The 24,659-nt window shown below is 37.3% G+C and overlaps 3 protein-coding genes across 4 annotated transcripts; 1 reads left to right on the top strand and 2 right to left on the bottom strand.

The window, feature by feature from the left end:
- Positions 1-678: 678 nt before the first annotated feature.
- Positions 679-7,609, bottom strand: LOC145785427 (nuclear receptor 2C2-associated protein-like). 2 transcript variants are annotated; one of them, XM_082597085.1, is made up of 3 exons: positions 5,296-5,382; positions 2,759-2,967; positions 679-1,095 (listed from the first exon to the last, which is right to left on the bottom strand). In XM_082597085.1, exons 2-3 carry the CDS (start codon positions 2,882-2,884, stop codon positions 772-774), a joined length of 450 nt encoding a protein of 149 aa, XP_082453211.1. In that variant the 5' UTR covers positions 2,885-2,967; positions 5,296-5,382; the 3' UTR covers positions 679-771. The 2 variants fall into 2 exon arrangements, with proteins under 2 accessions (XP_082453211.1, XP_082453210.1); XM_082597084.1 differs by lacking the exon at positions 679-1,095 and adding an exon at positions 5,728-7,609 and having other exon boundaries at positions 2,765-2,967; positions 5,296-5,385.
- Positions 7,610-7,626: 17 nt separating this feature from the next.
- LOC145785426 (torsin-1A-like) lies at positions 7,627-8,659 on the bottom strand. Its single transcript, XM_082597083.1, has one exon. It carries the CDS (start codon positions 8,552-8,554, stop codon positions 7,628-7,630), a length of 927 nt encoding a protein of 308 aa, XP_082453209.1. The 5' UTR covers positions 8,555-8,659; the 3' UTR covers position 7,627.
- Positions 8,660-19,902: 11,243 nt separating this feature from the next.
- LOC145785381 (ribosome-recycling factor-like) lies at positions 19,903-23,631 on the top strand. The gene has a single exon (XM_082597037.1). It carries the CDS (start codon positions 19,929-19,931, stop codon positions 20,757-20,759), a length of 831 nt encoding a protein of 276 aa, XP_082453163.1. The 5' UTR covers positions 19,903-19,928; the 3' UTR covers positions 20,760-23,631.
- Positions 23,632-24,659: the final 1,028 nt, after the last annotated feature.

Here is a 24,659-nt window from a genome sequence, read left to right as displayed (position 1 = left end):
TATAGCCTTTGTAACGTCTGAAAGCTATATTAGGATAACTCCGGGTCGAGGAATGGTCAATTGCGAAAAAATACAGTTCTTATGCATTTCTCAAAAAGAAAAAAAGGATTTGAAACAGATAGGTAGGCCTACTGAATTGCCAGGCACCTCGCGACCACCAGATTGAAAACCATAGCTGTACTCTGAATAGGAGTGAAGACACAACGATGTGTTAAAAACGTTTGGAAGTTACAACAAACACATTATGAACCTTCTTCCTTGACAATAGATATAGGTTAGCTACTGAAGCCAGACTCAGGCTATGTAGCAAAAGATCTACAATGTAGGCTACTTGAAATAGCCAATATCAATTTACTGTACCTAACGCGGTAAGCTGCTTTCCGTTTATTTGGTTTTACGCACAGCGTCCCTATTTGGTTCACTGCTAAATTCAAAGCAAGATGTTGAAAGAAAGGCTGTCACGATGCAGCATTTCAAATTTTGGATTAAGCTGGCTAAACTTCCAGGCCGCAAATATTACCAGTACCACGTACTGTATAACAGTCACGCAATGGCCGGAAATTAACACCAATGAGGTCCTCAACCGTATCATTAATCTTTTTGGATTCATCAAAGCCAAACATCTTTATATTAGGCTTATGGGTCCAAAGAAAAATACATTTTGGCCACAAATCGTCATGACAACTTTATCGTATTTTACTGCAAAATCTAGACCAGAAAAAATGTTTAAAAAAAACAATTACCAAAGCTTTTTACTATTTAAGTGACAGACTAAGTTTTATTGATGATATTCAAGTAATATACAGTTATGCGTCCAAAGAAATCTGTTGTATTGCGAAAGTTTATATGCAGGAATTGAAACGAGGAGCTTTCGTTAGAATCCGGAAGAAAATGAAGTTCGAAGTCTTGAACAGAATTTATATCTTCTGGATAGCAGTCACAAGTGGCTATTGCTTGGTTAGTTCTGTCCAACAAGGAAACACTGCACAATTTACAGCTGAAGCCACCCTGGAATTGAATCCTTAACTGAAGTTTCGAAGCAGTTTTTAAATCCATATCTTTTCCAAATGCAACTTTTATCCATTGCTTTTCGCCCTTAGGATATATAAAACATGTTTTTTTATTAAAAATGACATACGGTACGCAGTGCAGGACCGGATTTAGCTGATGGGGGGCCCGGGGCACTTTTAGATCGGGGGCCCCCTTGCAAAAATTTTTTTTGAGCCTACGGCGCAAAAAAACACCTTTACGTCTACAGTAGCATTAATCCTGCACTGCACAGCATTTTGCAAAAATAAGGCTGAAAGAAAAAAAAATTAATAACCCAAAATCACATTTTATCCCTCGTAGGGGGCCCTTCAAAAGTCGGGGGGCCCGGGGCACCTGCACCCTCTTAAATCCGGGCCTGACGCAGTGCATAACAACTTTAGATCGCTGCTGCTTTCGACAAACCACAGATGAAAATTAGTCCGTTTATAAGAAATAGCCTACATTTTGCAGGCAAGCGTGAAAAAACAAACGACGTACAATATGAGGATGCCATTCATTCGTATTCTCGACTAGACTATAAGCTTAGGCCTAGGCTACACCAGGGGAAAAGGCCTACAAGTACAGGGTGGTCTAGCAAAGTGTGGACTAAATTTCATATTAAAACTAAACACATTTCCCGGATACTTAATTATTTGCATAATTTAATACAGATTTATAGTAGCTTATGATCATCCTAGATTATTCATATTCTAAAACTTTTCTGGAAAATTAAAATTATAACCATGGCGAAGACTTTAAATGAGATCATTGAAACGCACTGTCATAAAAAGGCTATCACCTGCTAAGATTTTCATAGTTTTGAAAGTGATTGTCAGTCGTTCTGGTGTATAGAAGGCAGTAAAAAGGTTTAGAGAAACTGGTAACTGCTTACCAAACGCCAGGAGCACCCCAGAGAGGGCCGTAAGAACCAAAAAACTCATTAAAAACATTAGAGAAAAGTTACAACGGAATCCTGGAAGGAGCACAAGAAAACTTGCAAAAGAGGTACATGTTAGCCGTTCAACCATCCAAACGGTGCTGGTAAGGCATCTCGGTAAGAAGGTCAAGCAATACAAAATAACAAAACAACAACTTTTTTTTGATGCCACAAAGAATAAGAGGTTCAAAAGATCAAAGAATCTTCTTAACAAGCTCCTTGATGGCACGCAGCCACAAGTTCTTTGGACTGATGAGAAATTATTTGCCGTTTGAGCAATACACATTACACAACACCCAAAAGATCAGATTTAAATTAAATCAATAGATTTAGTGCCTGCTGAACGTCGAATCTCATTCACGAGGCAAAAGACAGCTTCGGTAATGGTGTAAGCAGGCTCAGCAGGGGTTACTTCCACAGGTCTCAAAACCCTTTTGATTTTCATCGAGACAGCTGTCAAAATCAACCACTATGTTTATAAGTTTTTTATTTTATCTGAAGATTAAAGGATGAAGTTGATTCTTGGGTGAGGAAAGTCGCTGGAAATGAAGGAATTACACTTCAGCAGGATGGAGCAACCTGTCACACAACGAGATTGGTCCAGTACCGTGCAAAGACAATTTCAAATCGTTTTGGCCCAAGGAACTCAAGAAAACAATGTTCAAAATATACTGTTTTAAGAACATTCTCAGCTGGAGCAATAAAATATGAAAAAACAACAGAACAATTCAGAATGAAATCGTCTAATTAGGCTTTGCATCATTAAGAAATAGACTACATACATCATCTCACCTGATCAGAATTCCAACAAGTGGTTTCATCATTATCAAACATGCATTTCTTTCCGTATTGCTTTGTATCGCGATTGAGTACAGAGCTGACAGCTACTCTGACGTCATCACCCAACATGGATGCCATTCGAAGTCCGTAAGCGCCCTACGATGAACCAAGAATGCACAAGCACACGCCAGCAATCACAAGAAATGATCCAAAAACTTTTCCTGCGATCAACACACAAATTATCACCTTAGGAAACAAATAAGAAAATAAGGCCACGTTAAACTTTGGCAATGGTGGAACATTAAAGTGTAAATCCGATTAAATGGTAGGCTTATTGCAGATAGACTGCAGCAGTTTTTAGCACAGATTAATTTTTTTATCAGTTTTGTTTGCAAAATGCCTAATACTCTGTACACTGTTTTGGTGTCACAACAACTCCGGCAAAATTACTCGTTTTAACGACAAAATTTGATATGTTCGATGTGGCCATATTTTTTCTGATAGTGTTTCTAAAAGCCCATGATTAAATATAATTGGTCTCAAATAAGTTCGACCGCAATGCGAGCATAGGTCTCTCGTTAGGGGGCCCAAAGGTAACAGAACAGTATCTGCTCTAAAATCCAACCAATAGGCTATAGGAGACCGGAATGGCCCGTTTCGGTGAGTCCGATCCCTTAACGGGGGATTTTTTCAATTTTTTTTTAAATTATCGGGTACTGTAGCCTAATTATCATTGCCCTTTTAGGGTTAGGGGTTAGGAACTCACCGAATTGGACTCACCGAATAGTAGCAGACCCATAGGAGCAGGGCCGTTGACAGGATTTCTCGGGCCCGGTACCAATTTATTTTCGGGCCCCATTCATCGACAATGTTATGAATATAAAGGAAAAGTTGTGTACAAACTTTTATTGATGTCGTTTAAGCATGGTCGTTTAACAAATCTTGTGCAAACATAAAATTTCCTGAACCGCAAAACTTACTATCTCTATCTAGCGGTTGCTTTTTTGAACTTTTATTTGTCACATGGCGCTAGAGTATTACTTCCCGATTCCATTGATGTTTCACTGGTCATTCTAGGTTCACAAGAAGAGAATTTACAGCAAATTCAGTGCAGACAGTCAGAAAGTTGTCAATTTGATTTGAGAAAGGTTTTTGGGCCCAGGTCAAACATTTGCTGATTGCAGCAATCTGAAAAGCGGTTTTGGTCTAATTTTTAGTGCAGAAATAGGGATAGCAATCTGTGCCATAGGGATAGGGATAGCAACCTGTGCCATTTCAGTTTTTGAGTTTAAACTAACATTAGCCTGTTTATTTTGAAATTTGTGTTTCGGATTATTTCACTAAATATTCGTGGTTGGGGAAATTGTTATAAGTTACTAGACAAAATTCTTATTTTACTGTTTGGTAGCTGAAGTGGCTATTTTACCACCAGAGAGCTGAAATGGGCCCGGTAGGCTACCCAAAAGGGGGCCGGTACTTTACCATCTGAGGGCTTAAGTGGCTGTTTTAACCTCTGATGGCAATTCCTTTACATCTGATTATATTAAGATCTTGATAATGTTTTAAGTCGCGGGGAATCTTTTAAATCCGGGCCCGGGTCCAAAAGTACCACCTAGACCCCCCTGTCAACGCCCCTGCATAGGAGATTCGTGTTTTATGTTTACTTTTGGTAGTCTATCACCAATTTGTGAAAGAAACTTTCGATTTCCGAATGTTTTACTAACCCTGAAAAAACCAACCCTGTTTTTGAAAAATTTTAGCAGATATTATGCTACTTATAATCAAAATCTTCAATAAGGCAATATTGCTACGCTCCAAATTACGGTATCGGCACATCGCTTCGTGTTATGGGTTTATTTGCGTAAATAACAAAGTTTTTAGAAAAGTTCTTCAGTGGCAAGATTTCAGAATTGAGAAAAGAAACTTTGATTAGTAGTAAGAATTTTCGGTCGGTTTGGCCTTTACTGAGCATAGCCTTTTTCTGTCTGCAAAGCAGAGTTGTTGGTATTTTACCCAACCCAAAAAAACCCGGGTGTTTTTTTTTTTTAAAAAACCCATAAAAAAACCCAGAGTGTCATATTTGTCCAATTTTTATCAAAAAATTAAAAAAATGAACCAAAGTACTACAAGGTACTTAAAACAAACTTCAAATTAGGACTTGAGAATGTGATTGTGAAGGAAATTTCCAAGGATAAATTGAAAACACAGTGGATATTTCTGTACACAAAAATCAAGTAATGCCACTTTGTACTACACTAAAACTCATTTATGCAAGAAGACCTCATAGTTAAACAGCCCTAGTGCATTACTTTAGTGAGTTATGCCAGCATGTACTGTGAGTAAGAGGCACTTTATTGGCAAAAAGTAGTATTTGAGGTGAAATAAGCACGAATCTACATTTTTTGCATCTTTTTCAAATAAAACCCAATAAAACCCCAAAAAAATCCGGGTTTTTTTCAACCCTGCTGCAAAGCGACTTTTGACTTTTTGGGATATCAAAAATCTACATATGCTAGTAAATATAGATAATTATAATGAAAAAAACGCACCAAAGTTTAACTTCTCTCCCAAAAAACTGCTGGTAATGGTTGTAAACAACAAGGTCAACGAGTTGGTTACTGGAACAGCAATGGATAAATCTGCACAGAAAAGACGTAAATTCAACAAATGTTGCCACAGAACCTTGCAGCCATGTGAACTCAAATACAGCCATAAACATAAAGTGCATAATATCCTATATTATAGGCCTACACATGAAAAATAACAATTGTTTCTTCACAAAAATACTGAAAGATTTAATTCTGGGAGAAGAACTATCTATTTAAAAAAGTCTACAACATTAGCCAAAAAACTGAATAGCTGTGAGTTGCTGAAATTTTCTGAAACCTTATATGGATAAATAATTAAATATATTAAAACTTCGGTTAAACTAACGAAATGGTGCGTATCATACTTATCCAAGTTAAAATATATCAACTCACCCGTCGATGACAATGAAATGTAATAGAGCAAGGAGCCAAACTGATTGATTAGCAGTGGGGCAACACAACGCCAATTCAAAATAATAAATTTCAATTTTAAAACAATTTCTGTAAATTTATTAGAACTATGGATATCTTCTATGCCACTTCCGCCATGTTTAAGCAAAGGATTAGTAATTCCCCAGAATAACGCCACAAAAACTAACAAGAGAATGTTGTACATTGTACAGTTAAATGAAAACCAACCATTTTCTGTTAAAAAAAGAGACGTAGAGGCAAAATGTCTGGCACAACAATTTATCAAAGCAAAAAACATATTACAAAAACTATCAGGTAGTACAATACAATATTGTTTGACAATTGCCATGAATTCTCCTGCCGTCATAATAGCGTGTTCTGTTCAACCATAAAATGTTTCAGTGAACTGTTGTTCAAACGCCAGTTTCAATAAATTGTCGCAGTGCTCAAAAGTTAAACATACTTAAACGCGGAGCACGTCTTTTAGGTCCAGACAGTCAGGTGCCTGCCAAATAGGTGCGCACACTGTGGCGCCAGGTCAAGGCGATCATTTAGGTGCTTTTCCCAGTAAAGTCTATACCACTCGGTGCTTGACGGTAATACTGCAGACAATGGCGTACACACAATTTTCTCAGGGGGGGCACTAGAAATACTTTTCGAATTAAAACAATATGAAAACAAATTAAAAAAACGCCCATTTGCTAATTATAGCCACTAGCCAGCAAGTTATATTGTGTAACATTAGCCAATTATACTCATCTTGCATTGGCGATATTTTATTAGTTTGCAACAGCTAAGTTACTCATTTGAATACATTTTGTATTTAAAACTTAATGGGTTTTTGGCTTTGTACTTGCATAGGCACTGCATAGTGCATACTGATATGTTCAAACTGAAATTCACTTTTTAAAACAGCGGGGAGAAGTGTCGCTTAATCAAGCATTTCTGTTAAATGATTATGAGTGTCATTTGACACATCAAATAACATCTAAATGACCATTGACCAGGGCGCCACACCTAATTATCTTGACACCACAGTGCGTGCAACTATTTGGCAGGCACCTAAGTGTCCGCACCTAAAAGATGTGGACCCCACGATCTGCGTTTAAACATTTCTACCAAGTATATAACCACCACACTAAGCAACGAAAAAGTATGTAGACATGCTTGAAACTATTGCATACTAAAAGAGTAACTTTCGCATTGGGATAGAAGATTGTATACAACTGTTCAACATGTTTGGCAGGTAACAAAATCCATTGACAAAATATGAAGAAACAAACATTCTGTTTCTTACACATTTGAAAAAGACGTGCCAAAGAAACAATATAGCACAAAAAAGTTATTATATACTGTACAATTCCGTGCATTCATTTAATACAGTTGCAAAAACGACCATTCGAAAATTGATGAAACAAAAATAGAAGAAAAACCATTTGGAATACAACTTGTTGAGTGTTGACGTGTCAGGCAATTACATGGATTTACATAGCAAAACAGCAAAATGTTTATTTTGGAAAACTAAAATCAAAAATGAACTGTTTGTTGAACTTTAAGAGTTGTTACTTGTTTCACACGGATATCATGCCATCAGAAACCAGAATCAAACTGTACGATGGAAAATTTTTAATACTCTGCTATCAGATAAAATGTTGGTCTTTGCACAGTACTAAAAGTTTCAGTAACACTACGATACTTTTAACTTTGTGGTTGCAAAGTGACAGAAAGTCCATGCAGTGTTCAGCACAGAAAGTTTGCTTTAATTTGCATATGCATATTATTTAGAACAAAATAGCAGTGGCAGCAACAATACATAATTCACATTGACTTTAAATTGCAAATCAATAAGGCAATCTTTGTATTTGCAATAAAATAAAACAGTTTAATCACTTAAGACTAATGCAACTTTTTGTGCTATTTTTTTACAACCTGACTTTGAGTACAGTCTGTTACCAGGAGGAAACCATTGAAGTTCTTGCATGACTTCTTCTATTTTGATTTCATCATCTTCAATCTTAGAAAATGGGCGAATTCTCATGATTTCATCTCGGATACATAAGCGTATGTGCTCTCTTTCAAGAGGAAGAAAAGGGATAAAATGATCAATTAAATTCTTAGCAATAACCCCACTGAACTGAAGTCCTCCCTTTGTGTTATATGCATTTAACTCAAGAATTTCTTGCATGTCAGAAAGAGCAATACTACTTCTTTCTTTACCTTCTTTCCATACTTCTAAACACTTGGTTACAATATCATTCCCACCAGTGTTGCTCAAGAATATAAACATGGATTTTCTATAATCAACTTTATCAACAGAAGGTTCAGTTCCAAGAAAAGGTTTAATTGCATCGATCAAACCTTCTGGCATGTGATCTATTTCATCAAATACAAAGATTGAACGGCTGCATCTGGAAACATTTCCTTTAATCCAGAATTGTAATTGATCTTTGTATAGAGGGAGCTGGTGCTTATGCTTAAAGTGGACTTCTGAATTGAAAATGTGAACAAAAGAACTATTTTCTGCTCGTTTATAAATGTTTCTTGCTATCAAGCGAACAACATGGTTTTTACCACTTCCGGTCCATCCATGAAATGACATTACCAATGGTTTTTGTGGATTGTTATCATTCAAGTGAAATTTTACAGCCTTATAAACAATGTTTTGTGCAATGTGTTGGCCATACAGTAGTTCACTGAGGTTGCTTTGTAAGCTGTTCATTCTGGGTACAATGTGACTATTACCGCAACACTCTGTCAGCCCAACTTTGCAGCGAAGGCTTGTTAAACCCACATATTCTCCGAGCATCATAATAGCTGAAGCAGCAGCAGTTCCCACAATAAAAGTTGTTGAAAATGGATCAACAAACGCCACTGATAACTTTTGCTGTAGAAAAAGCACAGAGAGGGCTAAATACAGTTTCATGTTTGCAATTCATATATACTTAACACCTGCGGCAGAAAATATGTGTTGCTTTTGTGATACAGTACAAGCTTGAAATAACAACTTGATATCCACATGAATACAGCACAGTAGCTTTTTCACATTGCAGATGTTCATGTAAGATTGTAATTTGTAGGTACAGCTACCGCAAAATGACTTGAGACCTCGATCATTTTCACACGTTTTTAATTGCAATAAGTATTAAACCATTGTGTATTGCATAAAAGGCAATTGTTTCACTCAAATCAATTATGATGTATATAATACGTACACAATGGGCTATTAGCAAGACAATGTTACTGTCGAATTGCTTTGGGCATTTTATTAGAATAAAGTAGTGATGAGAATTCAGAGGAAGTTCAGCACCGCCTCCAAAAGGACTTGGATCTTCCGAGCCGTAAAGCTGTCAAAAAGCCTCTTATCAATGAGCGGATGAAAAAACAACGGCTAGCATTTGCCAAGAAATATGCCCATTGGACCACTGAGCAATGGAGAAAAGTAATGTTCTCTGATGAGAACAACTTCCAGGTCTTTAAGATGGGGTCTACTACGGTTCGGCGTCCAAGGTCATCTGATCGTTTTGATCCTCGATATACGGTTCCGACTGTTAACACCCACAGTCAGTCATGGTGTGGGGAAGTTTTTCTGGAGAGAAGGGAAGGGGAGGCCTGCACTTTCTTCCAAAAAACACAAAAATGAACGCTGATCTCTATATGCAAGTTTTGGAGGAGCATATGCTCAATTTCTTCCACATTCATGGCTCCGAGGTGTTCATGCATGATAGTGCACCCTGCCACAAATCTAAAAAAGTAACAACTTCCTTGAACACCAACAAATAAATGTTCTTGAATGGCCTGGCAACAGCCTGGATTTAAATCCCATCGAAAATTGCTGGCACAAAATGAAGAGAACAATGGCCGAAAAAAAAAACTCCTAACCTGGATACTCTTAAAGAAGAGCTGAAAAAAGTGTGGTGTCTGGAAATGACACCGGATTATTTTAGAAATTTAAGCAACTCTATGCCCAAACGCTTGCAAATGGTTATCAGAAACAAGGGCAATATGACAAAATATTAACAAAAGTGACTATTTTTAATAAAAGCGTTATTACAAATAAACCTGTGTTTTTCTTTTAAAATAAGGTAGGTCTCAAGTCATTTTGCGGTAGCTGTATGTATTTGCAAAATCTATTAGGCTCCTTGGCAATTGGAAAATACCCTCTTCAAGGAAATTGTTTTTTTTAATATTCACTTTAAGCACTCCAAGTTACTACCAAATTAGCTTAAAACATCATTCATAAACAAAACTGCATAAAGCAGCTAGTCATCAGATGTGAGTGCTGACTCCGGTAAAAAGTACCGTAAGGGGAGAGCTGGGGATTGAGGTGAGTGATGCTGCAACTTTTTCCAAAAAGTGGAATGCCACATGAGTAGAAAGAAAACACTCTAGCGCCATTTCTCAAGGGAAAGTTGAACGTGAGAAGTGGCAGTGCATATAAGGGAGTTAAACTACTACACTATATTGGCAGAAAACTGCTGATTAAATATTAGAAAAGAGGAAAAAAGGAAGTGGAATAGTTTTTCCTACACCCTACACCACGAAATGTTAGCTCACCATTTCAATGAAAAACCAAGAAGCTATACGCAATCTAAAGAACTAGCCCAAAAGCCGCAACCAAACCAAAACTAGGCCAAAACACCGCAACCTGCAACTGCTGAATTTTTCCTGCTACGGTACTCCCAAACAAAATTAGCCCAATTCCGTGGGAAAATCATGAAACTAGCAAAAGCTCAACTAGCTGCTAATCTTGACATTTCTTCGTGACTATGAAGTCGCAGGCTTCACTGAGCTATGAGGCGGACCTATTTAGATTTATTATGGGGTCGTAACGGTACCAAAATATAACGTACTGTACTGTTAAACAAATAAACAACACGTTATTTTTTTACAAATTTTTTGTCTTCAATTTGTTTTTTAAGATCTTTCATTCTGTTTCTTTAGATTGTTATGTGGCGCTATCCAAACAAATCAATTAACTTGGCTTCGCAACGAAAGATAAAACCCCCTATATATACTTTTTTTTAAAGAAGAGCCAAAAGCAAAAGGCCAACACTGTAGAGATGCAGCAAACCCAAAATTTTTATCCGCACACCGCAACTGACTCATCTATCCGCGCACCGCAATTTATTTGGAACCGCACACCGCAAATTACAAAATTTTTACAAAATATTTTAACGCGTTACTTTTTAGAAAGTCAATTGTAGCAAAAAGCACCCATGGCAATCATGGCATATAACTGGTAACCTACCAGTACAGTTGTGCACTAATTGGCTAGGCTAACCAGATCATATTCTCTTATCAGCAATGCATAAGTTCTAAGACATAATACAAACTAAGACAAATAGAATGTTTCTGGATCCAGTATCAGGACTTTTGAACACTTTTTGTAAGCAATAATGCAATTTTAATGTCAGTGGCTATATGAACTACCGTACACACACAAGAGTAAAACTTATAGCCTGAACTCACTGGGCTAACTGTTATAGTAACTAATGCGGTAGTTGCGCTAGGCCTATAGCCTGGTAACTGGGAGCTGAGCTTATCAGCTAGGCTATTAAAGGGATAGTAAAGGAAAAACCTGACTTGGCGATTTTCCACGTTCTTTGTGTTTAACATGCTACCATAAAACGAGTTGCAATAAAATTTTGCCCCATTGCGGTCTGGTCAGCATTCCGCGCCCGCTTTTGTCAGAGCTTTAAAACTAGAATGGGCATGAGCAGCGAAGCGTGCGACTGTACAGTCTACATCACTATAGGCGAGCAATCAGTTGATCGCGCAGTAGTTGTTACTGAGGGCGATTTAACTGTACGTAATGTATGTATGTACAGTAGAATTCGCCTATAGTGACTTTGGCTATAGTGACACTTCGCCTATAGTGACACCTGTTGCAAAGTCCTGTTTGCAAACCATATGTTTTGCATAGAAATGACTTCGCCTATAGTGACTTCGTGTATAAGAACACTTTGCTTACAGTGACACCACATTTCTGTCCCTTGGGCTCAAAAATTTCCGTATAAGGACACTTTACGGTGTATTTCCAGTTTAAGTTGGAATCATATTTTGTCCTTATCAGCATTCGCCAGTTCCCAGCCAGCAAATCCATCTTTTTACATTGATTTAACGTATGCAGAGGTTGAACCATAAAGGATTGATTTGCTGACTGGGTTTGAATTAACCCTTTGCGGTCAACAGGCGAGTCTGGCTCGCCTTTTCAAAATTGCCGATTTAGTCGTAAGGCGAGTATAGCTCGCCTTTTCCTAAATTTCCACTTTGCACACTCGTAAGGCGACCGTTTCTTGCCAAACGTAAATTTTCGGCAAACAAGCATACTTGCTATGAAAATATGTTGCTATTACTTCTCTTAGAGGATCAAAGCATGCGAAATAAAAGTAGTTGTGGTTGGTCAACCAAGCAAATCTAGTTGTCAGAAAACCTAGTTGTGTTGAAAGTGAACTGTGCAGAATATCACGTTGCGTAATACCACGTGATAACAAGGCATTGTTAGGCTGCGAAACTGAATAAAGTGGAAACCACGTGTGCCTTAGTTGGCAGTGGCATATCGTAGGGTAGGCCAGGGCCGGATTTAGCTGATGGGGGGCCCGGGGCACTTTTAGATCGGGGGCCCCCCTGCGAAAAATTTTTCGCGCCTACGGCGAGAAAAACCACCTCTGCACAATGCACAGCATTTTGCAGAAACTTCAAAGGCTGAAAGGAAGAAAAAATAACACAAAATCACATTTTTTCCACGTAGGGGGCCCTTCAAAATTCGGGGGGTCCGGGGCACCTGCCCCCCCTAACTCCGGGCCTGGAGTAGGTTGCTGCAAGCTTTCGCAAACATATTGTGGCTACCTGTTCAGGCTGAAGACGGTCGCTGTAGTTTTAGCACAACTTGGAATACTCATTGAATTACGTTTCGTTTCTAGCACTAGTTGCAACGTTCATCTGATGAAATTGAAAGTAAAAGGAACAACAAACAGCATGGTTTATTGCTTCACCGACGTTTCGCGCACCATGACAATGCGCATCCTCATGACAATGTTATCATCCGTATATAATACAGAATGTGCAACGAATCTTGGGCAATGAAAATTCAACAACAATTTCAAAACCGGTGGTAATATCACAGTACACAAAATATATGGGTGGAGTGGACAGAGCCGATCACTATTGTGGAAGTTATGCGTTTTTGAGGAAATCAGCTAAGTGGTGGCGTAAGATGTTTTTTTGGTTACTTGAAGTGGGTATTGCCAATGGCTTTTTATTGTACAACATCAACAGGGAACAGCAAGGTTTGAATGCTGCAAGACACAAGACTTTCCGTAAAAACCTTGTTACACAGCTGGTAGGAAGTGTCCGAAACAAAAATTCAAGAAGACACGGAAAGCATTGCGACGAGCAGGAAACTGAACGACTTTCTGGGCGGCATTTTATTGCAAAAAATCCCAATGGAAGAGCAAAAGGATTGTGCAGTGATAGAAAGACGAAACGAATTCAGACCGGCTACCACTGTGAAATATGTTCGAGACAACCTGGGTTACATCCAGAAAAATGCTTCAAAAAATATCACACAGAAAAAAATACAAATGACTCCCTTTGAAACTAATAAATTGTATTTGAATAAGAAACTGAAAAAGCCGTTTTTATTGTGGTGAAATCTTGATCAATAAATTACACAAGTTATCGAACCTGGCTCATATCATTTGCTTACAATCATTATGTACTTTTGTATATAGGCTACTTCAAATATGCAATAATCGAGTTATTTGAATTCTATTTGAATAAGAAACTGAAGAAGCTGTTTTTACTGTGGTGAAATCTTGATCAATAAATTACACAAGTTATCGAACCTGGCTCATATCATTTGCTTACAATCATTATATGTACTTTTGTATATAGGCTACTTTAAATATGCAATAATCGAGTTATTTGAATTCTATTTGAATAAGAAACTGAAGAAGCAGCTTTTATTGTGGTGAAAACTTGATCAATAAATTACACAAGTTTCCGAACTTGGCTCATATCATTTGCTTACAGTCATTATGTACTTTTGTACTTCATATATGCAATAATAGAGATATTTGCTAGTTATTTCGAAAACGACTAACATACGCACATAGGGAAATTTGTAGACGACCGCAAAGGGTTATACCAACATGGGATGCGCATGCGCAGATACTGCACAAGTGAAGTTATCGTCATCATTCGTCTATAGCAGCGTTTCTCAAAGTGGGCAAAATCGCCCTCTGGGGGCGATTTTGAGCGCCCGGGAGGCGATAAAATCAAAGGGGGCAATCGGGGGGCAAAAACACCTCAAGAGGGCGAATTTATCAAACCACCAATAATAGTCCAACGCACTAATAACAGTCCAACGAGCAAATCATTTACTGCAAATAGATGAATCCAACTTGACCGACAATGTATCGCTGCTGCTGCTTAGATATGTGTGTTTTGTCCATAATATGAGAACAAGAAGAATTGAAGAAATGATTTTTGCGCTCAGTCTTCCTACAGATATTCGGCATCATGCATCTTTAATGCAATGAAAAATTTCTACGAAGAGAAGGGGATTCCACTGAAGAATATTCTACAATGCGCAGCTGATGGTGCTCCGGCAATGGTTGGAAAGCATCGAGGGTTCATTGCACTGATGAAAAGAGCAATTCCTGGACTTATTGCAATACATCGTGTAATTCACCGTCAATAATTGGTTGCCCGTAATCTCAGTCCTGAACTGCACGAATCACTGAATATTGTGATTAAATGCGTCAACAAGATAAAAGCGCAGGTCAAAATGTCTTAACTCAGTTTCCCAATTTGAGCGAGAAGGTTATTAAAGAAGAACAACGGCAAAAATACTGCTCACATTTAGACATGCTTTATAAAGACATGAAACTGCGCTTTGCAGATCTCGTGAACCTCCATGTTCCAAACTGGGTGACACAACCCTTTTTCTACCGAGCCTACAGACATAGGCCTACTGTAGAAGTGGAACTTCAATAGCAGTTCATTGATATGCAAACAGATGATGAGTCAAGAGTGAAATTCAGAAATGATTGATACGATTTGTTTTGGTGCCAGGTTGCTGGAAAATATGAGCTTCTCTGGAAAGAAGCTAGAATGTAAATTTTGTCGTTACTGACTTCATATATGATTGAAAAGAGGTTTTCGGCTGTGACATTGATGCTTTCAAAGCAAAGAAATCACTTGCTAGTTCATAAACGGGATGATCTTCGACTCTATCTTACGAAGATGTCACCAAACATTTCAAAACTTTATAAAAGTAGCCAAGTTCATCCATCCCATTGAACATTATCATGTTACTGTCAATTTCGTTGATTAAATTCCCAAAACTAAATTTGTCTATCACTCATTTATCAATGTTTATTTTACTATGTATCACCACAAATATGTATCATCCATCCCATTGAACATTATCATGTTACTGTCAACTTCGTTTCCCAAAACTAAATTTGTCTATTACTCAATTATTATCAATGTTTATTTAACTATGTATCTCCACAAATATGTATCATCCACCCCATTGAACATTATCATGTTACTGTCAATTTCGTTTCCCAAAACTAAATTTGTCTATTACTCAATTATTATCAATGTTTATTTTACTTGACAGAATTAGGGGGGCAAAATTTTATTTCAATAACAAAAAGGGAGCAATGGACTAAAAAAGTTTGAGAAACACTGGTCTATAGTGACACTTTTTCTGCGGTTCCTTCAGGTGTTACTATAGGCGAATTCTACTGTACCGTCCATCAAAACAGCAGATTTCAACATCAAAACATCAGACAGTTTGCTCAAAACATCAGATCTAATGTTAGTGTTAACGTGACTTTTGTTATTGCTGTCGAGAGTGACGTATTCTTGAGCAGTGTTTGCACTTTTTGGTAATTTAAAAAAAAATAAATGAAACATTGAACTTTGGGCCTTGCCAGTGCCATTGAAAACATTTTTTTTTTGGTAATTCTTTTTGAAATGTATTCTTGAATGTTCAGTTTACGCATTTTAATGCTTAATTAATTCCCGTTTGAAAATTTTATTTACTATGCCTTTAACCAAAAAACATTCGTACAGCTTCCCTGACAAGCCAGCCCCAAAACCCTGTCATCTGCAAGCCATTTGCAATTTGCAGTTGCATTTGCATAGTTTTTCAGCTTAGGGTTTCCGAAGGAAAAAAACTGATCCGTTATCGATTTTTTGTCAAATTAATGAAAAGCCAACATAATTTCGGCTTAATTTTATCTTTTCCAATTTTTTTTAGAAAAAAAATTCAGTTAGCGTCAATCGGAGCAGTAATTTCTACCTTATATTTGGTTGTAGTGTCCGACCGAATGTCGTTTTGAAGCCGAAACTAGAAAATTTTCTAGTTACTTGTCTTTTCATTAACTATGTTTCTCCGTTGTCGCTGAAGTCAAAGTTCAGTGGGACACTATTTGGTTGTGCACTTTTATATGTCTATATGTAATGAATAGTAGTTGGCTTTTTCCTGGCTTTTTTGGTGAAGACAGGTTGGCAACCCTGCTGTTGCCAAATATTCTTGAAAAATGTCAGCCCAACTGCCGACTAATTCAACAGGAGTTAAATTTTCGCACATTAATACCAATTTAAATTTATAAAAATGCACAAAATGCGTGTTTTAGAATGATATTTCAAAAATCACACTTACAAAAGAAGTTTGTAGGAACAAGACAAAAATCCACCACAACAAAACATTTTCGTCATTGCATGGCTAAAAAAACTTCAATGGCAATTCATAGCTGACGAAAACAAGGATCTCTAAACAAGCTCGTATTCTTGGATAACATTAGTTCATGTGTTTCTCGGCAGTCGAGTGTAGCAGAAACTCAGCGATAGACACGTGTTTCGCCCATGAGGCTGGGCTCATCAGTACCGCACCACTAGTCAGGTAGTAGTCAGGTAGTGCTGACGCTAGGAAGATCGCTCCTTTTCAACAACATTTGTTCAGTCGTTTTTATTTCCAACCATCATTCACTTCATTAGGCCTTAGCCCTGAGAAGGGCCGTAGGCATAGGCTATCTCTCTTGTTCACTCACTGTTCGTAATAATGAGAGAAATCTAAGGTCGAAGAGGCGCCACTCCGCAATCCCTTTAAGTGTCTTGCCAAAGACACCACTCAAAAAAGTGGTGACGAACGTCTAACTATCATAGTGCGAGGTTGACCAGTCCTCACACCCGTTGGTCGATGTTGCCTTACATGCGAGAGTGGGAGCTCCCGATGTCGGGTTGCTCAGCGAAGGCAAGTCGACCCTTGTGCTCTGTCAGAAACAACTTAGGTTTATGGTACGTAGTCGTACCGAAGTCAAGCGAAATCCCGAAAACGGATTTAGCTGCTTTGTGCCACAATAGCTTAAGCAATTCTTGTTCCCATATCAAAGGTGAAAGCGACAAAATTTGAACGTAAATCGTTCTTCGCACTGAAAAACGTTATGAAGTTAAAAGAAGCACGGTCGCCAGTCCCCACAGCCTTCAGTCAATTTTAAAAACACCGGCAGCCGTGGCCGAGTGGTTAGCGCGTTGGGCTCGCAGTCGAGAGCCTGCATGTTCGACTCCAGCCACCCGCACTTGCTGTTGTTTCTCTGGGCAAAAAACTTTACAATAATTGCCTCTAGTCTACTCAGTGATCGATTTCGAGTAATGGGTAGCCTAGTACCAAATTTAAGTCATAAGTAGAGTAGACAACCGGAAACAGACATTGCCGTCGGCTGCAGCGTGGGTCAGGTGTACGTCGGAAGGCGTACACCGATGCATAGCGCTCAAGTCCGCTTTCCCGCAATGCAGGATAAAGATAAAACAAACAAAAAACAAACAAACAAAAACACCAAAATTCGGCAACCATTAGTTACCAGGTAGGCTCAAAACCTGAACAGTCTGTTTTGCCCTTGTTGAGCTTATCCAAATAGCTCTTTCAAAAAGAATGTACAAATATATTTTCTATTTGTTGCGAACATTTATTGTGCTTTTGAAATTGAGAGAATAGCTGTTTATTGTGAAGGAAATAAATCAAAATGGTTCGGAAACCTTATTGTATGCACAATGCACATGCAATGCATCAGTGAGCACAGCTAGCTATTTTCCAAAGACGAAACATGCAAAACTTTTAACTGTTATTGAATTTTTTTAGAGAAATGTTGTAGTGATCACAACTGTTGGAGTGGTTAATAATTGACCTGTTTTTTGTTTTAATTTGAGATCACTATTTTGGAATATGTTGGTTTTCAGTTTTTATCCTTGGACTGACAAAGTCTTGATATAAGTTATTCCTGCCTTCCTGATAGTAGTTAGAAATTATACTTGTAGATGCTTTTAACGCAGAGCCAGTTACCGAGATTGAGAAAGTGAAGTTTATCTATTATTAAAATGTTGTTGCCGGGAAATTATTTCATCGATAAGGTGTCACTGAATGTAGCTCAAGCGCACACCTCGAGAATCAAACCAACGCTGCTTGATATTGAAGCTGTTTTGTTCATAAAGTCACGTGCTAGCCAACTGAGCTATCGGGCAAACTATGTTAATGTTTTGTTGGGTTATAGACTATACATAGGAATTCAATAATTCTTGTTAGTTACTTCACTTGTGTGTTTGGCTGTTTGCATTGATTTTGGCGGGTGCAACCTATTTCGTCTCCTAAAAAGATTGTAAAAAGTACAACAAAGCCAGTCGCTGATTGGAGTTGCCGCAAACATTTCAAAATTATTCCCTTGAAAATATCGAGAGAAAAGATACAGAAGTTTCGAAGTCGCTAATTGGAGTTGCCATTGCTGGAGTTGACAAAACAGTTGACCATGCTAAGTATCTTGAAGTAATAGTTGATAAACAGAATTTCTGGTTAGGGATATTTTGATAAACCGAACCTCTCTTTCGGGTTAAGGTTATCAAATTAAGATAGCCATTACAAATGATCATGAGCTGTCACACTGAAATAATCTATTTACTTTTAACTAGCATTTCTAAACAAAATTACAAAGAAAAAGTCACACTTATTTTGTGGTGGCCCATAAAAATTCGACTTTTAATTAAAGGGAAATTTTTTTTAAATATTTGCCGGAATTTTAATCTGCGACTTGGGCTTTGTTCTATTTTTCCTCAATATTTTCAGGGGCCGAAATCGGGGGACAAAGTGTTCAGGGGACAAAATAGATTGCTGTCACAATCAATATGCGAAGCCTCACGACAGGCTATATTATGTGTCTTGACCAAGCGTATTGTTTTAATTGTTTAAGTCTGACGAAATGTTATTATCGGTTATTGTCTTATAGTGACCTCTGGTAACGAAATCCTTTGTGACATATTTCTAGAAGTTTCTGCAAACGTGCTCGACTGCACGTCTAGAAGCTTCTCCAGCTTGCTTCTCACAAATTGCCAGGTGAAGCTGTGAGTGTGAGTGAAGTACGTTAAAGTCAATTATAAGACTTACAAGCGTTGGAATCTATTGCTGTTCACTGTTACTTTGATTATTTGTTGGAGGTGTTGAGCCATTCGTTAAAGTCAGTCCTACAAGAATTTTCATTTATCATCTCACTAGTAGAACTATTTGACCATTTAATTGACTGCTTTGCGTTGATATCCCATTAAACTATGTCATTAATCCTTTTCAAGTCTCTTTCCTGGTAAGAGGTAGAAAGAATATATAGTTGACACCAGGGTTTTTTTTCGCTGAGACTTTTCAGTCATTTGTCTGAAATGACTTGAAAAAATTCGGTCAATTTTATTTACTTTGCTAATTTTTAGTCATTTTTGGTCAAATATAGTCAATTGACTATATATTTTTTCTAACATGTTGACCGAATTGACTATATTTTTTTTCGGACGTTTTTGTAAAAAATCGGTCAATGACCGATAAATGACCGAAAAAAAAACCAGGTTGACACCAGTTGCATCCGGTTTAGGCCAGGTTCAAATTTTAACTTTTGGGTGTGAGTTTGCATTTGACTTTTTTCAATGATATTTTTATCGAAAGTTATATGTTATCTCTTACTAAATCACTTATATATGTTTTTGGGACAGGCCTTTATTAGCAGTATTATATGTAAAATGTTTTGCACAAACTTTCAATAATGTTTCTTCCATCTGAAAAATTGTTGCCTACATTAATCAATGGTGTTTGCATTTTTAGATTTTGCATATTTGCTGCAGAAAAGCAGATAACTATGATAAAGATAGTTTGTAGCAAGATTTTAAAATCATCTACATGTCTGCTTGATGCTGTGAGTCATTCCTATCCACCCTGGTCAGTCCTCTCATCCAGGTTTAGATTTCAATTTTTCGATATTAAGTTGTGTGACAACAGAGTTGAATATCTCCAAAATATTGATAATCTTAATTCTAAATCGCAATTCTCTTTCCTGCACACGAGTTCCTATTACTTAAAGGCTAAATCAAAAAAGAGTTCTACCAAAATTCAAGAGGTAATTCGTCCTGTGGATGCTGCAGAGATTCTTGATTTGAATGAAGTTCAGGATGCTATGAAAACATTGGTTGAAGAACTAAAAGAAGATTTTGCTAAAAATTTTAGAGTTGGTTCTGATATAGCAATTGATCAGTTGGAAATATCTGTTGAAGGTGACACCTATGCCTTGAATGAACTTGCTCAAATAACCAAAGAGTCACCACGTTTGATTCTTGTTGACATGGTTAGTTTTCCAGAATATTTGAAAACAGTCGAAAATTCAATCAGAATGAGCAAATGGAATTTGAATCCTAATGTTAACGGAACTATTATTAAAGTGCCTATACCACAAGCTACAGCTGAACACCGGACCACTGTAGCAAAAGCTGCAAAGCAGAGACTAGTTTTATGTAAAACTTATTTAAATAAAGTCGTGCATGAAAATAACGACATTATTGCTCGTCATCAAAAAATCTCTGAGGATTTTGAAAGAATAGTTCGACAACAAATACAAATATATTGTGATCACTTTGTTTCTCAAGCTGAAGCTTTGTACAAGGGTAAAGAACACGAAATATTAAAACCTTCATGATTTACTATAATTAATAATGTTTCGCTATATTTTTGGTTGCAAATTGGATTTATACAAAATTGAAGCACTAACAAGAATGCTTATTTTGCAAACGTTTTTTCAGAAATGTTGAGAAACTGATATTTCTTACCATTAACTTCTAAGTCACAACATGATCAAACACTAAAAGTGTTTAGTCATGCATGGAATTATTTTTTGACAAATTTTAAATTTCCTAAAATTTTTGCTTTACTTTTCAACTAATTTTTCGGCACAAATAACGATTTTAATAATAGAGCTACCATACTTCATTTTCTAAATGCATTATCAAATTGGAAACTCCGACAATGTGAAGCACTAGAGATTTTTCATGCTTTGTGTGCTTGCTGTGGTGTGTAAACTGTACAAGCTTAAAATGTAAACATGACCAGGATTATGTACCATCAGAAATCTTTAAACCGTTTTGTGCAAACTGTGTAATGTGCAATTGTGCATGTGTTGGTCATGAATTTGAAAATAACTATTGTTTTATCTTTCATACAAACTCAAATTGCATCATATGGTCATTGATCATGTTATTTGCTATTCTGCTGTGTGTATATACTGCTGCCTTGCTAAGTATTCACTGAGCTTTGGCTGCTGTGCCACATTTCATTTTTCTGATCCACGATTTAGAAGTGTTTATTTCTGAAATCACTTCTACCAATATATTCACTACCGTATAACAATTATTATTTTATTGTGGTTAAGCGGTGTTTCTTGAGTGATCTGGAATGTAAAAACTACTGAAGCATGAAAATGTAACAACTTATAAGCAGAACTAACTAAGAATGGAACTATGTGAGAACCAAATCTGGCCAATAAATGCAAAACTGCTGAGCCTAATTAAACGATAACTTATTATATGTTGAAACACGCAATATCCAAAGCAATAAACAATCCCAACAGCTCTCTTTAACAGTATGGGCTACTTATTTTAGGTGGCACAAAATCTGTAGTTAAATTATTGTTAATCTAGTTGCCATGTATTGTATTATATCGGAATGGCCCGTTTCGGTGAGTCCGATCCCTATTTGGTGATTTTTTTCAATTTTTTTTTTAAATTATTGGGTACCGTAGCCTAATTATCATTGCCGTTTTAGGGTTAGGGGTTAGGGTTAGAAGTTAGGAACTCACCGAATCGGACTCACCGAATAGTAGCACACCCGTATTATATAGCTACATTTGCTTGCCGCTTTATGTATATACTCCTAGTTTTCTATGGAGTGTGAATACATTGAACATGGAGATTTAATTTGTTCATATGCTAAAAATACTTGTTATGGGTGAAGTGTCTGGAAAATGAAATTTTGACTTAATGTTTCAACGGAAATATACAACGTGGCATTTAGATTCTTTGTGAGATATTATAAGCTGCATTTATTATATCATCATCATAATCCATCGTCGGTTTGTTCCGTACTAGTGGGGGTGGCCGATTGTTTCCGCGCAGCAATTGTTTTAATCCCTTTTCTCCATTTCACCCTGTCCCTTGCATCTTCCTCCTTCAGTCCGACTTTTTTAAATTCATCCTTTACTTGTTGTTTCCACGTTCTTCTTGGACGACCGCGTTTCCTCTTCCCATCCACCTTTAGATCTAGTGCCTTTCTAAGAAAACTTCCTTCCTCCCTCTTTATCACATGTCCATACCATCTTATTCCATTTGCCCTTGCCAGTTGGTCTATGGTCTCTCTCATCTCTAGCATATCCAACAATTCTTCAGTCCTTTTTTCCCTTCTCGTTTTTACCCCACACATTGCTCTCACCATTGACCTTTCCGTTCTTCTCAAGATTGCCAGTTCACTCTCTCTCAATACCCATGTCTCGCTACCATATAGCATTGCAGGCCGCACACAGCTCCGATATACTTTTCCTTTCATCCTTAGTGAAAAATTTCTGCCATACAACATTTCCCCACATTCCCTGAACTTTGCCCAGCCCAATCTTGCCCTTGTTGTCACCGCTGCTTCACATCCACCACTTCCATTTATCGTATTTTATCCTATATATATATAATGTGTATTTCTTTATTTCTTGGTCATTTGAAGTTCAGTGGCTTACAATTAACAAACAGTTAAGATTTGTGAAGCTAAATCAGCGCACCCGGTATACAGTATAGCAGGCTATCAACTATAAGTCTGACTCGACAGCAAAAGTAGTAGCTGTTCTATCATCTTTAACAATTGTGATTGGCCAGCACTGTTTTCCTTTTTCTCTTTCATCTCTGATTCTTCTTGTACACAAGTTGCAAGTGTAAAAGCAATTGTATTTGTACTGTACACAAGATGTTAACAGAGCATTGAATCTAATTACACGAATTGTGAAAGCAAACACCATTTGGTACTGCAGTTGAAGAATATAAATAAGAAAAAATGTACATTTAAATTAAATTTATTGAACGAAAAATTCATTCCTTTCATGAGGTTTGAATGTGCAGTGTTTAGGTTTCAGTGTAATTTCACTGTGTAGGCCTACACTGCACATGTCACGTATTCATGCGTCTATAGCACAATGTGCAAGTAATGAAACAATGAGATAAATATAGCGTCAATTCAATAACATTTCTACAATAACTTCTTTTTAATGTTTCTTCCCAGACTGTGTTTATTAATATTTAAGTAGAACATACGTCATTGCATTGGTGGCCTACTATGGTTGTTATCTGACTGAAAATATAATGCAGGGATTTTATTGAATTGATGTTGCATGTCTAACCATAGCCTATATGATATACATTCAGTCATTCATATCAGGATTGTTCTAACGAGTTTTAATTTATATTGTCATCTAAAAATGTTGGTATTTTCAAAAACATGTTTTCATCGTTATGTGCCAACATTCACCAAGAGTTTTATTCCAGTTTTTGAACAACGCATTTTTCATCTCGGTTAATTTTCTGATTTACAGTAGTAGCATACAGCATTGGAACGAGAAAGGGGCTGTATCAATATGATATCCCACCAATTTATATTATTCTGTTTTCCTCCCTATGTAAGATTTTTCGTCAAAGCGCTTGCATGAAGTTTCTGGTATCTCGCCCTCAAGGGAGTCAAATATTGTTAGAATAGCATACTCTCGGGCGCTGTAAGACTCAAGTATTGAATTTACCGGCGGTCACGCTTTCACAAGGATTTAAACCACTTAGGCACGTATCTTGATAATACTTTAGAGCAGGGGTGGGGAACCTTTTTAGTATTGCGGGCCACATAAAATGAGAAATAACACAAGCGGGCCACTAAAAATTTCGAAATTTTATTTACATTTAAAAAATGCAGCGAAGTAGACAATGATTTATTTCACTTTCACAGCTAGTGAGATGGCTGAAATTTTTATATTTGGTGAGTCGTGTGATGTCTGCTGACACGGAAGATGTTGCAACTCTTAATTGCATCTCCACGTTTTTATCAGTCAGTGTGGAGCGAAGCCGACTTTTTGTTAGATTCAATTTGGAAAAAACTGCTCGCAGCGGTAGGTGCTTCCAAACAGAGACACATATTTCAAAGCATGTTCCGATAGAAGTTGAGCAGTGGAATGTTTTGGTGCATCGCTTTCAACGTAGGTCTACCGTCACTCTGGAGCTCTACTATTTCATGTTGGAAGTTACTAGGAACATCAGTTGCAACCACATTAAAAGGAGAGGCAAAAATATCTAACTCCATTTCTTTACTCTTTATGTCCAAAAATCATATGGCAGGAATATTATTGTATGAGCAAGGTCACCGAGAGCATAATTCAGACCCGGTACTAATGAGATCCTTGGGCCCACAAATCAAGACACTTCTAGGAAAAACGCATTATATCCACACATATTTTTGGTAAAGAAATTTTGACGCGGGCCACATGGAACAGTCACGCGGGCCGCAGGTTCCCCACCCCTGCTTT

This window comes from Aplidium turbinatum, chromosome 16, assembly GCF_918807975.1.
Source record: "Aplidium turbinatum chromosome 16, kaAplTurb1.1, whole genome shotgun sequence".
In the NCBI taxonomy this organism is placed as follows: domain Eukaryota; kingdom Metazoa; phylum Chordata; class Ascidiacea; order Aplousobranchia; family Polyclinidae; genus Aplidium; species Aplidium turbinatum.
The sequence above is the reverse complement of the archived record's forward strand: the minus strand, read 5'-3'. Positions and strand labels throughout refer to the sequence as shown.